Below are 15070 nucleotides of genomic sequence, written 5' to 3' on the forward strand. Positions count from 1 at the left end.
TGTCTTGGATTTGGGATTTTATTAAAAATAATGACTTTATCCATATTTGTTCTTTATACTGATATTTGATGGTATTTTAATTTGTAAAAGATTCTATTGGGATATAGCCACTTTGAAAGGCAGTTTAACTGTTTCTTACAAAATTAAATATACGCTTACTGTAAAATCCAGCAATTGCCCTCCTTGCTATTTGCCCAAATCAGTTAAAAACTCATGTCCACAGAAAAACTAGTACACAGATGTTTAACTGCTTTATACGTAATTGCATAAAGCAGCTTTATTCAAAATATGGAAGGAACAAAGATGATCTCCAGCAGGTAAACGGATTAACTGTGGTATGTCCATAAAATGAAATATTATTCATTGTTAAAAAGAAATGAGCTATCAAATCATACAAATATGGACCCTATATATGTATCACTAAGTGAAAGAAGCCAGGCTGAAAATGCTATATACTGTATGATTCCAACTATAAGACATCCTGGAAAAGGCAAAACTATGAGACAGTAAAAAGATTAGTGGTTGACAAGGGTTAGAGGTGAGGGAGAACACAGAGAATGTCTAGGGAGGTGAAACTACACTGTATGACACTATAATATTAGGGATAAATGTCAGTCCAAACCTACAGAATGCATAATACCACTATAGACTCTGGGTGATAATAATGTGTCAATGTTCGTTCATCAGTGATAACAAATGTACCACTGTGTTGGGGGACGCTAATAACGGGAGAGACTCGGCATGTGAGAGTAGCAGAGAGTACTGGAAATTTCTACCTTCCATTCAATTTTGCTGTGAATCTAAAATTGCTTTAAAAACTAAAGTCTATTTAAAAAACAACAACAACAACAAAAGAAAAAACAATTCCATTGAGCATAAACATGTAACTAAGTTAAATGACTCTGAGAGGTATAATGAAAAATACAAATATACAGGAATCACCTGTACAAAGTACAATCAAAAGAAACTTCATTGATGCAGAAATATGTATGTTGAGGGGAGAAAGGTAATCTGGGAGACAACCCAGATGGTGTGTATACACCACACACCAGGTTTCTTATTGGAATGAAGGACGTATCATGTAATAAGTTGCTTGGAGCCCATAAAATAAAAATATATTCTCCCTCAAAATTCTATTGAACTACTCTGGATTTACCTAATTGTGACCACTCCCCCTCAATTATCATAATTAGAAGTTTGAGAAATTAAGAGACTAACTTCTCCAATCAAGGTATGCGAAGGTCTGACAATTACATTTGCGAACTTGTTGCAACCATGTTTTTAATCTTTTTTGATATCAGAGGGATTATTCATTATGAATTTGTACCAACTGGACAAACAGTCAGCCAAGTTTATTATTTGGAAGTGCTGAAATGGCTATATGAAAAAGTTAGATGACGTGAACTTTTTGCCAACAATTCATGGTTCTTGCATCACATCAAAGCACCAGCTCACATGGCTCTGTCTGTGGGGGGGTGAGGGGAAGAGTTTTTAGCCAGTAAGCAAATAACTATTGGAACTCCCTCCCTACTCATCTGATCTGGCCCCCAATGATTCATTTCTTTACCTGAAGATAAAGGAAATATGGAAGGAAGACATTTTGATGACATTCAGTACATCAAGGTTAATACGAGCACAGCTCTGATCGCTATTCCAGAAAAAGAGTTCCGAAATTGCTTTGAAGAGTAGAGTAGGCTCAGTTGTTGGTCCATGGCTTCCCAAGGAGAGTACTTCAAGGGTGACCATAGTGATAATTCAGCAATGAGGTATGTAGTAGCACTTTTTCTAGGATGAGTTCACAAACTTAATTGTCAGACCTCATATCAATATGATATATTACTTTCCCATATTTTACATTTTGTTCCAGTGCTGAGTTTGTTCCTGATTTATTATAGGAATGAATTTGAATATACATCTTTCTTGAATTATATATCTAGCAAAGATGGGTCCTAACATACTGCAATCCTTGGAAATATTTTTCTAATAAACAGAAAAATTAATGTGACTTTTCAGTGTCTGTTCTCAGTTTCAGTAATACAACTTTAAAGACAAAGTTTAATTTTGTTGTTGTTTTGTTGTTACTTGGACTTGAGGTAACTCCTTAAAAATTCTAAAAAGTAAAGAGAAATTCAATACATTTCTCAAAAAATGATAAATCTTTGCTATAAATAATGATGATCTTGTTACAAATAATGATGATTTTTTTTTAAAACCAACTTGCATAGTTAATAATGGTTTTGTGCTTAGCGTGAAACCTGTATGTGCATATCCTAGTTTAAGATCTATGAGATTTAGGCAGATCTCTCTGATCTAGATCTTTCTTGGATTCCTTTCTATCTGAATAACACAGATATGTCTTTATTTTGTCTCAAACGCAAAACTGGAGCAGTACTTTGATGTGACCTGCCCTGATTTCTGCCCATGGCCTCAAGGTGGAAAATAATAGAGTTTTCAAGATTCTGGCTAGCATTGTTCAAAACTTGGGGATGAATGACTGATGGGTTGGTGCTAACAGTCTATATAGCAAGTTTCTGGAGTGCTGTGCTTTTTTCTAAGTGGAGGTTGCAATCTTTGGAATAAATTTCCTCGCACACCTCTATCTAGGGCAAAATGTATTTAAACCTACCCCAGGCAAATCTCAGTAGACCACAGACAAAAGAATATGCTTCTTCATAGGTAGATTTAGAGATACAAACATATTCTTAGACAAAGAAAATTTAAGCAGGGGATTTGCATGCCTTATTTATCATCCCTTAGCATGCAGATACATTTATTAAATGACAGCAACAGGGATTATTTTGTGTATCTCTCATTTTAATTATTAACTAACCTTAAAGTGCATAGTTCCTTGACTGACTCTAAACCAAACTGAATCAAGTCTAAAGAGTTTTCTCATCATCAAAAATGGGAACCAAAAAAAAAAATAAAAGTAAAAAATTGTAACTACCTCAGGGACTGTTGTGGGAACTCAGGGAGATAATGCTTTTCATGTGCTAAGCATAGCAACTTTAGAAATTAAATATTCAATAAAGATTAGTTAATATTTTTCAAATATTCTTGTTACTTCTAAATGATTATATTTATAATAAACTTGATTTTCACAGAAATCTATATTTATCTAAAATTTAAAACTTCTTGAGTTTATAATAGTATAATTTTGTGACAGAGATCAGTGCCAGTAATAAAAATATACAATTTGAATTATGTTTGTAAAGAGTTTTATCAACTAGAGAGACATAGCAAGTGTTCAGAATGCGGTTATTCTAACTTTGGTGCCTGTCATACACAACTAATATCTCTATTTAATAACTTTTTCTTTCCATTTAATTATGCTATTTTTTAGTGATTAACTTTTATTGATGCACAGATTAAGGCCTTTTTATTGAGCTCATTATTTTTGTTTTGTATAGTGTTTCAGGTAGAAAAAGCAAGAGTAACTACTAATACACTGCATTGCAATGTGGCTTAGTTTAGAACTTAGAGAAAATGTTTGCATCAGCTAAGGGATTGGTGCAAGGGAACCTACTTTTTAAGGAGGCCACATCACAAATATCATGTGTGTTCTACTTTTCGCAAAACTTTCTGTCAAATTTAAATGTTTCCATTGTTTGCTGTAATTTTTATTTTACTATCTTATTTTGATGTATTACATATTTTTCTTAATTGCCTATAAATATTATTTTAATATATGTCTGCCAAATACAGTAACTTAAAGGCCTCATTTAATAAAAACAGCTTCTTAAACCATTTTTATTTGTTTTGTATTTCTTTTCAGTTTCGTTGTTCATTTCTTTACGATTTTCTACTGTTACTAAAGATCAGTTGCTCCAAAAAAAAAAAAAAAAAAAAAAAAATTTGTTTTATTTTCAGGGCACAGCTTATGGAAGTGCTCCTGTACCTTCTCGCAGGCAATTATGTGAGTCTCTCAAATTCAGCTCTGTGTTGTAAACATGACTTTGTGTTCCTGTACTGTAGCATGGCATGCTGACTGAGACCCAATGCCCTAAGGTCAATATGCAATCCCCAACGTTGTATATTACCTATAAACTGTTTGTAGCAAATGGTTCCCTTTGCCTCTTCCTTATCTGTTTGTCATTATCCGGCCCATTTAAGAAAACTGCATTGCAATGTGGCTGAGTGTATTGAGGCTTCAATAATGGCTCAAAGTCTGGGGCAAAGATAGAAGTGGCTCTTATTTAAGTTTATTTTCACTTAGCAACAATGAGGGTACCAGCTCTGTCAACCATATCAGTAAGCTTTCCTAAATCCTAACTTCTGTTACATACTTATTCAGAAGGGTTATTATATGATATGCAGCTGTGTTTTAGCCACAGTTAATAAAACCTATTTCCTGGAAAAGGAAAACTCCATTAAAAGAAACTTCCTTCTAGTGAATTTAAGCCAAACTTGACTTTCTAACAACCTTAGTTTATTTCTACGTCATAATATGCAAAAATATGAAAATAATCTACACATTTTTAGATAGAAATCTCAGATTTTACTACCTTACTCAGCTGTATTATAAATATATGCACCTCTACAGAGAGTCAGACACTTGCCTTTTAGCTCAGGAAATTTCTGTGACAGCTTGTCTGCTTTAACATGAACTTTTTGTCCATGAGAGATGTATATGTAAATTTAATATGTAGAATCGCCAAAGTGCCATCAGACTTTGAGAACAAGCTATTTGCATTTCCCATTCCATCCATGTCTTTTCTCTTTTCCCACACCAGCATCCATCAGAAAATCATGGTTGTTTACTTCCATTATAGATTGCTACAGCAGTACACCACATGATTCTAAATGTTGTGCCTAGCAATAAATGCCAAATAGATTCATCTTAATATGATTTTAAAGGTGATTCAAAGGTACAGTCCCGTTTGCATAATGTTTTTCTTCACTATTGGCAGAAGAAACGTAAGATTTGGTGACATTCACTAAGAAGGATCTGTGGATCTATTAAAAAAAAAATGCAGCACTTAACACCATTATAAAGCTGCCCAAACAAAAAACAAAAATATATGCTGTACTGTCTTGTTTTTCATGAAACAATTGTTGAAGGTTTAGATTCTTATGAATTAAGTTGTGGCAGAAAGAACTGCAAATATGACTAGAAGATGAGTTTAGATATATTAACTATCTCCCTAAAGTCATATAATCACCAAGAGGGCTCAAATTGTCCCTTACTGTTACTTACTTTTATCTATTTTTCAATCACCTTACTTTCCAGTATAGGTGTGGTTCCATTTATGTGTGTATTAATGCAGTATTAATTGATAAAAATTGAAAATGACAGCAAGAACTTCAATGAGATAACAAATAATTTTTATTTGCTTCTTTTTAAAGTAAAAAGTTACTGTTGTGTATTTTAGTTATATTACATTAAAGATAGAAGAATATCTATTGTTACAGAGATAGAGAAGATATTGTAACATGAACATTTTGGAAATGTGAATTCATTATATGTGCCCTGAAATCATGAATGGAAACATAAAGGATATGAAAGTATGATCTTCAATATGGATTAAACTTATTTCACTTTCACAAAATCAAAGTGCATAATATGAAAATTATAGTGAATATTTGAGATTTCAGATTATTATTCAGGTTAAATGAGAGTTAATTCACTAAAAACAGAAAGGAAGAAATGATGGATCGTTTTTCTAAACATGAGGATTGAAAATGGAAATGTATCCTGTACCTCAACATATGAGACCATAAAATGGATATTACCCTCCAAAACATGTGGACTTGGAAATAGTAAGCTTATAATACGTGACATTGGCATGCCATTTATCATATTTTCTTCTGGTCAAGTGCAAGTCTTAGGATCTCTGAATTACGTATTAGTTGAGAATCCTTAAGTATTCATAATTGTAGTGCTTATCAAAATAATGAGATTGAAAGAGTGAATGTTTTATTCTACATACAAACACCAGAATATTAATATAAACTATCTCCATTTCTACCCTATTTCCTAAAATCAATGCCCATCTAGATATCTTAAGTTGATTCCTGATTCTAGTATTTTATATTTATGACTGTCAGAAGCAATGATTAATACTTTCGTAAGATTACAACCAAGGTTTTCTTCTTCTTCTTCTCCTCCTCCTCCTCCTCCTCCTCCTCCTCCTCCTCCTTCTTCTTCTCCTTCTTTGTATTCAATATTAACAACTTCATAATTTTATGAAAATTGCTTTATTTTAAAAATATGTCCAGTTTAACAGATTTTTTTGATATAATCCAAAAGAGAATCTAGCAGCAAATAGAAATTGCTTACATGGTGAGGTAATTAGAAAGGTTATGAATCTGCAATTAGAGGATTCATCTATCCACCTATGTGGATTTTAATCTACAGGTTGACTCAAATACGACTCTTTGTTACTAATACTTGATCAAAGTTAAATTGAACATACTTTAGTCTCGGGTGATATTTTAACACTTTCAGAGAAATGTTTGCAGAATGATTAATTAACATGGGGATAGAGGAGTCTTGAAAAGTACTCAAATGCTAAAAGTACATATTTTATGTAAGTGCTAAAAGGATGTATCATCTATTCAAATGATGTTGGCGTCTTAATTTTCTACTGATTTATGTCTTAATAATTAAAATTATTTTCAGTAAGTGAAGCTCTCACATGCTGGTAAGACCAACTCTAAATTTGTATGAATTGGGATGTATAATGCTTGAATAAAATTTTGCAAACATTTAACCCATGAAATACTATCCCCCACTTCAAAATATAAGAACTGACTTTGCATTGGTTGTTGTCTTACATTTTGTGACTATGCTAACCACTTTAAGAGTTCCAAATTACAGAATCATGTGTTTCTAACAGATATGTGCCTTGTTAGGTTTTTCAAAACAATATTCTAAAATGTATTAAACTAATTCAAAAATATGATAACCATAAATATACTTTCCCTGGAAAAATTATGAACATCATATTTCAAAATGCATGCGATGGTTAAAAAATGATTTGGTTACAATAATTAAATGTAGATTCTTTCTTCTCATATTTCATAATATGGCTTCATTATTTCCCAATTTATGACAAAAAGAAGCATCAGATATTTATAAGTAGTCTATTCAAATGTAATTATAAGCATACCTCGAAGATATTGCTGATTTAGTTCCAGACCACCGTAATAAAGTGATTATCTCAATAAAGCAAGTAATACATTTTTTGGTTTCCCAGTACATATAAAAGTTATATTTACACTATAGTGTAGCCTATTAAGTGTGCAATAGCTTATGTCTAAAAAATAATGTATATATTTTAATTAAAAAATATTTATTGCTAAAAAATGCTAACTATCCTCTGAGCCTTCAACCAGTCACAATCTTTTTGCTGGTGTTGGGTCTTGCCTTGATGTGGATGGCTGCTGACTGAACAGGGCATTGATTGCTGAAAGCTGGGGTGACAGTGGCAATTTCTTACAATAACACAACAATGAAGTTTTTCACATGTATGAACTCTTCCTTTCACCAATGATTTTTCTGTAGCATGTGATGCTGTTTGATAGCATTTTAACTATAGTAGAACGTCTTTCAAAATTAAAGTCAATCCTCTCAAATCCTGCTGGTGCTTTATCAACTAAGTTCATGTAATATTCTAAATCCTTTGTTGTCGTTTCAACAATCTTTGCAGCATTTTCACCAGGAGTAGATTCCATCTCAAGAAGCTACTTTCTTTGCTCATCCATAAGAAGCAATGTTTTCCAAACTCCTGTTAGTGTTGGTATCTTGATCTCCTGCCATGAATCATAAATGTTCTTAATGGTACATACAATGGTGACTCTTTTCCAGAAGATTTTCAGTTTACTTTGCCCAAATGCAAGAGAGTCAGCCTCTCTGAAGCTTTGAAGCCAGGCATTGACTTCTTTTATAACTAGTAGCTGTGAAAGTCCTAGTCAGCATCTTCTTCCAATATAAGGCTATTTCATCTATATTGAAAATCTGTTTAGTGTAGCCACCTTCATTAATGATCTTTATAGATCTTCTGGCTAACTTCCTACAGCTCTACATCCACACGAATTGCTTCACCTTCCACTTTTATGTTTTAGAGATGACCAACCTCTGCTGGTTGCAAATTTTCTTCTGCAGCTTCTTCACCTCTCTCAGACTTCATAGAATTGAAGAGAGTTAAAGTCTTGCTCTAGATTAGGGTTTTGCTTAAGGGAATGGTGTTTGCTTAAGAGAATACTGGTTTAATCTTCTGTCTAGGCCACTAAAACTTTCTCCTTGTCAGCAATTCATCTTTTGGCCTTCTTATCATTTGTGTATTCACTGAAGTATCACTTTTAATTTCCTTCAGGAACTTTTCCTTTGTATTCACAACTCCACTAATGGTTTAGTGAAAGGTGGGAAGCTGCACGACATGTTTTCCCCACTATGTTTAATCACTTTCTTTTTACTTAAAGTGAGAGAAATATGACTTTTCCTTTCACCTGAAAACTTAGATGCCATTGTAAGGTAATTAATTGCCCTAATTTCAATATTGTTGTTTCTCAGGGAATGGGGAGGCCAGAGGAGAGGGAGAGAGATGGAGGAGTGACCGATTTGTAGAGCAATTAGAACACACACAGCATTTATAGATTAAGACTGCAGTCTTAGGAAACCTATTGAAGGGGAGAAGATATTTGCAAATAATAGATATGATAAGGGGCTAACATCCAAAATATATAAGGAACTTATAAGAACAACTTAACAACAACAACAAAAAAAAAACTAAACAGTTCAATTTAAAAATGTCCAGAGGACCTGAATAGATCTTTCTCCAAAGAGATGTACAGATGGCCAACAGACATATGAAAGATGCTGCATGTCATTAATCATCAGGGAAATCCAAATAAAAACCAGAATGCCACCTCATACCAGTCAGAATGGCTATCATCAAAAAAATCAACAACAACAGTGATGGTGAGGATGTGGAGAAAAGGGAACCCTCGTACACTGTGGCTAGTAATGTAAATTGGTGCAGCCATGATGGAAAACAGCATGGAGGTTCCTCAAAAAATTAAAAGTAGAGCTGCCATATAACCCATCAATACCACTTCTGGGTATATAGTAGAAAAAAAAAAGAAAAAAAAAAACTAATTTGAAAGATATAAGAATCCCTGTGTTCAGTGCTACATTAGAATAGATGTGAAAGGAAGCAACCTAGATGTCTATTGGTAGATTAACAGATAAAGAAGAGGTGGAATTTTCCATACAATCATACATTAGTCAGCAATAGAAAAAGAATGAAATCTTGCCATTTCTGAAACATGGATGGACCTCAGGGTATTATGATAAGTTAAATAAATCAAACAGAAAAAGATAAACACTGTATGATTTCACTTATATGTGGAATCTAAAAAAAAAAGAAAAGAAAAAGGAAATACAGAAACAAACTCATTGATACAGAGAATGAGCTGATGGTTCCCAAAGAGGATGGAAGAGTGGAAGACGGATGAAAAGAAAAAAAGAGCCTTCTCATTGCTGACAGCAAATTCGTGGATTCTACTGAGAAAAAAAACAAAACAAAAAACAACACTGTCTTATTGGGTACGGTTTGTGGCACCCCAAAACAATTACAATAGTAATGTCAAAGATCACAGATAACAAATAAAATAATAATAGTTATTTTAACAAATAAACAAATAACAAATAAAATAATAATTAAAAAGTTTAAACATTGCAAAAAGTACCAAAATATGACACAGACAAAAAGTGAGCAAATGCTATTGGAAAAAATGGTGCTGATAGTCTTGACACAGGGTTGCCGAGAAAACTTCAATTTTTGTAAAAAATGCAATATTTAGAAGTGTAATAAAGAGAATTACAATAAAACAAGGTATGCCTGTACCTAATTTAGCTGAGTTGTTCTCCACATGATTTAACATCAACCTATGTGAAATGACTACACATGGTAATACTGCCTGTTCAGAGTGAGATAGCAGTTACCTTTATAACACAAATAGAACTGAAATTATATATTTAAAATGAAGGACATAACATAGAAACATCCAATTTTTATTGTTTCATAAATAAATAGTTGAAAGAATTATCCTAAAAATAAAGGGAAATTATTTTTGCTACATGTGATTAAAAGATTAAATGTTTCCATAGCATTTTTCAAATTGTACTTCAACCCACCCTTGAAAATATAAAAATATTCTATGAAATGGCAATCTTTTGTTATTCAATTTATAAAATAAATTTTTATGCTATTTTCCAAAGTATGTTTTCTTCTCGTTCGCTTTAACTCCCCTCCCCTCATTTTCAATCAAGTTTCGTTCCTTCTTTTTAGCGCTAAATAGCAGTTTTAATTAGCAAGTGATAAAAAACAACAAATTCAAGAAGAAAGAAAGGAGATCAAAGTATTTATTTATAATAATATCCATCTCAAAGTCAGAAGGAATAGTTTTAAGATGCCAGGCTGTCTTGGGAAGAACAGGTTTTTCAAACTATTTTTTTGTTTGTTTGTTTTTCCACTCTGCCTTGTAATTTATTCTCTTTCCATCTTGGTTTATTCGTTTATTTGTTGTCATTTCCCTTTCTTTCCTGTCTCTATTATTCCACATGATATCCTTTCATTATTTGTCATCCTATTTTAGATCTAACTTTGATTTTACTTTTCATCATTCTTTTCTGAATTTAGAGACAATAAAGGAACAGGCTGCAACATTAGTGAGGACTAACAGAACTTTTTGATCATGTTTTTGAAAGACACCTTCAGGAGCCATGTCCGGTGGGGTTGCTTTAAACCTTCTATGAGTAAAGCAATTCTTATGTGGCTCTGCATTCTTAGGGAACAGGACAGATGCATTGTGCCTGTAAGTTCACAGTTAAATGTATGTATATATCTGGTATTGAGGAAGTTCGATGCCTTGAAAGAGAGGCAATGCCTTGAAAGATAATAACAAGGAAAAGCTTTAAATTGGCACGATGAAAACGTCAATATACCACTAGCAAAAGACAAGCTTCTACAAGAGATTGCTACAAAGTGAAAAAAGGTACAAAAGAAAAATGTAATCCATGTTACAGTCCTACGGAAGGAAAATTCTCAATATTGTCTTTCTTTTGAGACCAACGTAATGGTTTTACATCTGTTTGAGCTTACAATTTCAAGCAACTAAAATGCAAAAGCTATGCATAGTTCCAATAAAAAGAAAATATAAATGATATTTCCTTTGATGTACAGAAAATAAGTGATTATCATTCTAGGCTACCAAATATATTTAGATAATGAAAATATGTTAAAACCGTATGTAGATGTTCTAGTTTGTACAAGGATTTAGAAAACTGGAAAGAACATTACAATAACAATAGAAAACCTGGAGAAAAATGTAAATTCACAGCTTTTATTGAACCCTTAGAAGAGTGAAGTCACAGGACAACCAACTAACCTGAGGTGGAAGTGAAAAGATAGGTACCTTGCAAGGAGAGACCAGATACAGCAGGCAGTCAGATCGCAGTAAGATTCTGTTAAACTCTGGTTAACAAATTTCTAAGTGTCAGATGAGGGCTTGCAAGAGAATATCACTATAGTGAGAATTTTCACCCACTTATTGGCTCTTCTCTATAGACCGTACTGGATACTCACATAAAAAATATTGACAAATGCTCAGAAGAGATAGCAGTGGCTATAGGAAAGGCACAGACTCCACCTGAATTCTTCTTCCTATTATCCATATAGAACAGAAGCCTAAAATACAGGGGGGAAAAGCAACACTGGTGAAAACCCATTGCAGCTGGGGGAAGGAAACAAAAAGATCCCTTATTCCTAGGATAGGAACAGGGATACATGATAGGCCCAGAACTATTAGGGAGAAGAGAAGGTCAGAGCACTGAGCAGGCCACAGCTGTGATACTCAGGGACACATTGCCTGCTCAAGATTTAGGCGAAATCGGAGGAGCAGAGAATGCCTGCCTCTCTGCACCACAGATTAACAAGCACTGAATTATAAATAATAGTGGAATATGGATAGGAATGTTACAAGAGTGTGGAGAGAAACACTCTCTGTAGCACATGCAAAGCCAATTGTAGAAAATACATTTAGAAAAATTATCCGGCAAATCATTCCCTTCCCTATACACAAAGTATAGTTAGGAAAAATTGAAACTATGGGTAACCATAGCAACAATAACAAACCCAGTTCTGTTCTGCCTAGATTGACCCAGTCTTCCTAAAGCCATATTCATGGCTTTACTCATTTTGAAGCACACAATTGATTTATCTAAGTCTCTAATGTCCTTGTCCTACACAAGATGACTGACTTTCCACAAAAATTCTGAGTTATGAGAAAAGGAAGAGAAACAACACCCTGCCAAGAGACAAAAGAATCTACAGAATCAGATTCAGATATCATACAGATGTTAGAAATATCAGAAGGGGGAATTAGAATAACCATAATCAATGTTTTAAATGCTCCCAGTGAGAAGTTTGACAACATGTGATAACAGATGTGCAATTTCAGCCAAGATATGGAGTTGTAAGAATGAATCAAATAAAAATGTAAGCTATTAAAAGGTCAATGACAGATGAAGAATGCCTATGATATTGTTATCTGTAAGCCTTAACACAGCTAAGGAATGAATAAATGAACTTGAAGATAGGTTAATATAAATTAGCCAAACTGAAACACAAAAGGAAAGGAGGGAGGGAGGGAGGGAGGAAGGAAAGAAAAAGAAAGAGAAAGAAAGAGAGAAAGAGAGAAAGAGAGAAAGAGAGAGAGAAAGAGAGAGAGAAAGAGAGAGAGAAAGAGAGAGAGAAAAGAGAGAAGAGAGAAGAGAGAGAAGAGAGAGAAGAGAGAGAAGAGAGAGAAGAGAGAGAAGAGAGAGAAGAGAGAGAAGAGAGAGAAGAGAGAAAAGAGAGAAAAGAGAGAAAAGAGAGAAAAGAGAGAAAAGAGAGAAAAGAAAGAGAGAAAAGAGAGAAAAGAGAGAAAAGAGAGAAAAGAAAGAAAGAAAACAGTGGAGGGGGTGGGGGTGGGGGGTGGGGGTGGGGGGTGGATATCCAAAAGCTGTGGACCAATATCAAGTGTTCTAACTTATATGTAATTGGAATCTCAGTGGGGAAAAAAGAGAGAACATTGCAAAAGAAAAATTTGAGAATTAATGGCCACATTTTAAAAAAATTAATGGTGTATACCAAATACAGATCAATTAAGCTATAAGAACGCTAAACAGATAATGAAGAGTAAAAACAATAACAATAACAACAACAACAAAAATCCAGGCATATTATATTCAAACTGCTAAAAATCAAACACAAAGACAAAGTCTGAAAATAGCCGGCGGGGTCGGGGGATACACGTTTCATGCAGAGGAATAAAGGTGAGAATTACACTAGACTTCACATTAAGAATCCTGCAAGTTACAAAACAATGAAGCGATTCTTTTAAAGTTCCGAAGGCGAGAAACAATCAAAGAATTACATGGTCAGTGAATATATCTTCCAAAAATGAAAAGTGAAATACTTTTCCAGAAAACAAATACTAAAAAATTCATGGCCAGCAGACTTCCATTATGAGGAATGTTAAAGAAAGAAATAAAGAGCACTAGAAATGGAATAAATGAAACAAAAAATAAACGATACCTTAAAAAATTCTGTGGAGGAAGATCTATTCTGTGTTTGTATATGATTTATGATGTTATGATTTAATTTGTGAACCTTAAATTGCATGTACTACTAAGGTATTATCAAAATGATCATTATCTTAGTCTATTTCAGCTGCTATAACAAGAATTCCATAGACTAGGTGACTTAAATTTATTTCTCACAGTTCTAGAGACTGGGTAGTCCAAGAGTAGGAGCCAGTAGGCTTGGTGTCTGGTGAGTCTACTTCCTTTTTAATAGATGGCTGGCTTCTCACGTGGCAGAAGGGGTGAGGGATCTCTCTAGAGTCTCTTGTGTAAGGACATTAATCATGAAAACCCTGCCCTGTGACCTAACCACCTCCCAAAGGCCCTCCCTCCAAATACCATCTCATGAAGGGTTAGATTTCAACATAAGAATTTTGAGAGAATATATTCAGTCTATAGCAACCATATCACAATATATTTGTAGTTTATGCCTCCTACTTCTGTAATAGTTATTTTCTCTGTGTTTCTTTTTGTGGGTGTATGTGTATGCATTTGTATGTCAATAGTTTTATAATGGGTATTAAAAATTAATGATGAATCCAGAAACTGTACACCCAGTGTGGTACAGAGGAGAGGCAGGGACCAATATTTTTAAAATCTGAATGATCCAATAGAGTTCATTTGCTATTCATATTTCTATACCTCAATGACTATAATATGTATTATCACATTATTTCAGTACCCTCTTACTAAAATTAGCATATTCTTATTGTAATTTAAAAATATTAAAATTTTTGACTTGTTTTAACCTAAATACTAATTTTATATTATGATATCCATTAACTAAATTTTCCATTAATTGAGGGAATTTTGCATATTTTGAGATTATTCTAAAACAAAATGACAACATTTAAAGGTTGAAAATTAAAGTACTAAATTTAATAGACAGGAAAAATTGTTGGCTGAAATTGTAATATAGAATAAAAGGAATACGATCTGGTTTCCATATATACGAATTAAACCACCGTGTTTCACGAAAATGAGACCTAGCTGGACAATCAGCTCTAATGCATCTTTCAGAGCAAAAATTAATATGAGACCCCATCTTATTTCACTACATGATAAGACCGGGTCTTATAATGATATGATATGGTATGATATATGATATGATATGATATGATATGATATGATATGATACCGGGTCTTATGTTAATTTTTGCTCCAAAAGATGCATTAGTGCTGATTGTCTGACTAGGTCTTATTTTTGGGGAAATGGCATTAGTGAGCTAACTAAGTGAATTAAGTTGCTGTCTTTAAGAATTAGGAATAATCAGAATATGCTCTGATAATTTTAGAAGTTTTTGATCTTTAAAGTATCATCTCATTATCAAAGTAGTTAATTTTTCCCTATACTTGGTCATATATGTTGTTTTATAACTCTTTTACCTTCTACATATTAATAAATATACGCAAACACTCACAAGGTGCTGGATTCTGATT

General features: G+C 33.3%; 1 protein-coding gene across 3 annotated transcripts in view; it reads left to right on the forward strand.

Moving 5' to 3' along the window:
- CCSER1 (coiled-coil serine rich protein 1) overlaps window positions 1-15070 on the forward strand; it is a 1120696-nt gene that overhangs the window by 885759 nt on the left and 219867 nt on the right. Inside the window, exon 11 of one of the 3 annotated variants that reach the window (XM_074323500.2) lies at window positions 3871-3916. The exons of the other annotated variants lie outside the window; for them this stretch is intronic. Within the exon in view, the coding sequence (XP_074179601.2) occupies window positions 3871-3916 (46 nt within the window). The remainder of the gene's footprint in view (window positions 1-3870; window positions 3917-15070) is intronic. 3 annotated transcript variants of the gene reach the window in all.

This window comes from Rhinolophus sinicus, chromosome 1 (assembly GCF_057876585.1).
Source record: "Rhinolophus sinicus isolate RSI-liver-muscle chromosome 1, RSI-T2T, whole genome shotgun sequence".
NCBI classification, from domain to species: Eukaryota; Metazoa; Chordata; class Mammalia; order Chiroptera; family Rhinolophidae; genus Rhinolophus; species Rhinolophus sinicus.